This window comes from Pundamilia nyererei, unplaced genomic scaffold (genome assembly GCF_000239375.1).
Source record: "Pundamilia nyererei isolate P.nyererei 1_Seehausen unplaced genomic scaffold, PunNye1.0 scaffold00109, whole genome shotgun sequence".
Lineage (NCBI taxonomy): Eukaryota > Metazoa > Chordata > Actinopteri > Cichliformes > Cichlidae > Pundamilia > Pundamilia nyererei.
The window spans coordinates 876904-879520 of NW_005187510.1; the positions used below are offsets into that span (position 1 = coordinate 876904).

The 2617-nt window shown below is 46.4% G+C and overlaps 1 protein-coding gene across 1 annotated transcript in view; it reads right to left on the reverse strand.

Annotated features, from left to right (window-relative positions):
- Nucleotides 1-2582, reverse strand: part of rims2a (regulating synaptic membrane exocytosis 2a) — a 149506-nt gene extending 146924 nt beyond the window's left edge. The window contains exons 1-2 of the mRNA XM_013912955.1: nt 2410-2582; nt 1668-1862 (exon numbers count right to left, since the gene is read on the reverse strand). Of these exons, the coding sequence (XP_013768409.1) occupies nt 1668-1846 (179 nt within the window). The 5' untranslated portion in view covers nt 1847-1862; nt 2410-2582. The remainder of the gene's footprint in view (nt 1-1667; nt 1863-2409) is intronic.
- Nucleotides 2583-2617: the final 35 nt, after the last annotated feature.

Here is a 2617-nt window from a genome sequence, read left to right on the forward strand (position 1 = left end):
ACACACAGTAACCAAGGCATGAAAGGGGAAAACCAAAAAGAAAACACAGAGTGCTTCTTATGCAAAGCGACTCAAACAAAAGCCTCTTTGACCTCCCAACATCTGGTGTCCATTCAGCCTGTGTGGCGTGCATCAAGTTACCCAACATTATGGTGAGACAGCCAGTCACGCCTGTCGCAAAGAACAGCCTCTTCTGCCCATGCTCAGTCATGACAAGGCTTTGACATCACTGTCAGACTAAGAGTGACTAAAGCTGACAATCTCCCTTTACCTCCGGAGAAAGAGAAATAGGAAAAACATGCCGCTGTTGGGGAGTAAGGGAGGATGAGGGGAGACAGTGAAAGGGGAGGAAAGGCAGAAAAAGCCTGGATGAATCACCCAGCACGCACCGCAGCGGCTGAGGTAGCCGTGTCTTGGAGTACATGAGTCATGTTCATCATGCAGCAGCACTGGGCAGGGATTGCACAACTTTCTCTCCATTAGGAATGTTGCAAATATTTACCCTTTGATGGGAAAAAACAATAGCTCTAATCCTTCTAAAGAGCTCCCAGTGATAGTGCCACACATCCCTCACACTGAAGTCACTGGCACCTGCTGAGAGGATGGATGGAACACCAGTCAGCCTGCTGCAGCTCTCAGGCACAACCCACCCCAAAACAAAACAAAACAAAAAAACATTTGACACCTAAACTGCAATCGGATATTTATGCTGCATTCTAATACAATAGTAAAAACCATGCAGCACCAAAAGTGTGTGCAGCTTTTCATTGAAGAAAAAGATAAACCCCAAGAAAATCAACAGGATGGAAACATTTAAGGCCCACATTTATAACCCTCTCTCTTAAAAATCCAAACGGGTTCAAAGCCATTTTTTTAATTAACAGTCCATCAGCAGAGTGTGTTTCTTTATAACAGGTCAAGACGAGTGGGGGTAATATCCCACCATAAACGAGATTTATGGCTCAGGCGGTGATAGTTTTAGAGCCATGATGGCAGAAATACTCCGGTCCACCTTAAAAAAAAAAAAAAGCTAAAACCCTACAGTGGACAGCGCCGTGGTGCTGAAACAGCTCCGAGCGACATCTGTACACAAGAGGAGCGGGAGGGGGGGGTACTTTAACGTTGAAATCACACACACACACACACACACACACAAACACACACCAGCGTGCGCCATTGCCACAAAGGACACCTTAAATGATCTTTCCAGTGTCATATTGTGTAATCTCGATGACGTTCGTGGGGAAAGGTTAAGCTATTTGGCGTGCTTTTTACGTGAAAATGGCGGGCGCCGCTGCTAAAACCCAACCCATTACAGCTATAGCCACAGCCACAACAAAGTGGTAGGAAAGCGCCTGAAATTCATGTTGCACTACAGCACTGATGCCAAGCTGGTAGAATAATATAGGAAAGGCTCTAAAAGGGGGGGGAGTCAAGAAGCGTCAGCCAGGCAAAGGGGTCCTTGTAATAATCACTCCGGTAGCCTACTATCCGCTAGTGGTCGACAGCAAAAAGTTCTAGCTTGGAAGTCAAGAGTCAACACGGCCACCAGTATCTCAGAGATATGTACACACGCTGTGTCTAATGACAATCCACCAACACACAAGGTTTATTCACCAAACAGCACCGACACCGCCTGTTAACACCCTCTCTTTCTCTCCACTTACTTTAGCATAGACTGCTCCTTCGCTTCCTCCTTCTTCTGTCGGTCCATGACGCCGAGGATGATCTTCCTCTCCTCCTCGGTGAGGTGGCTGAGGTCCGGCATCTCCGGCATGGCGCCGGCCGCTGAGGGAGTAGCAGCAGCAGGGCCAGGGCCGCCCCGGGGCCCGTGTGGAGCAGACATCTTTTACACACAGTGGCTAAAAAACGAGAAAGTCACCGTCAACCAGCAGCATCGTGGCCGCTATTATTTATTTATTTACCGTTCTTTTCTTAGTGTTAAAGCCGCTAAATGTTCGGTTTGGTTTGGTGTGGTTTGCAGAAGGCACCGCGGCTTACCGACAGCATGACATCTTGGTTAGCGGTATCATGAACATTATTATCATTATTATTATTATTACTGTTGTTATCATCATTATTATTATTACAGCGTGCTGTGCGAATAGGCGTCAAAATAGGAACTACAGGCTTCATCCCCAGCTAGTGCAATGCTCGCGGTGAACTTATCAAATACGCTGCAGCTGACCGAGCTGGGAATATTCAAGCCAATTTTACACGCCAGCATTTGAGAGCGAGTTAAAGATTAGAAAGAAGCAGATGCCCTTAAAAGAAACAACAGTGCACAGGCTGTAGGCTACAACCTTCAGGTATTCCAACCACAAGCTTCCATCCATCCAGGGATTAAAAAAGTAGAAAAATAAACAGGTTTAGGAAGAAGAAAAAAAGAAAAAGAATGACAGCTCTTGCCTTTTATTTTGCAGTCATGTTAAATCCTGTCTAACCCATCGTTGCCATCCCTTAGAGGGGTTTCACTCGCATGTTGGAATAAAAGATGCCCGGTCCGTCCTTATTTGTCTGCCTCTGGGGTCCTTAACCCTCCTCCGTCACTCTGCTTAGCTCGCCTTCCTCCAGGTTAGTAATTCTTGGAGATTTCTTTAATGCACAAAAATGGATG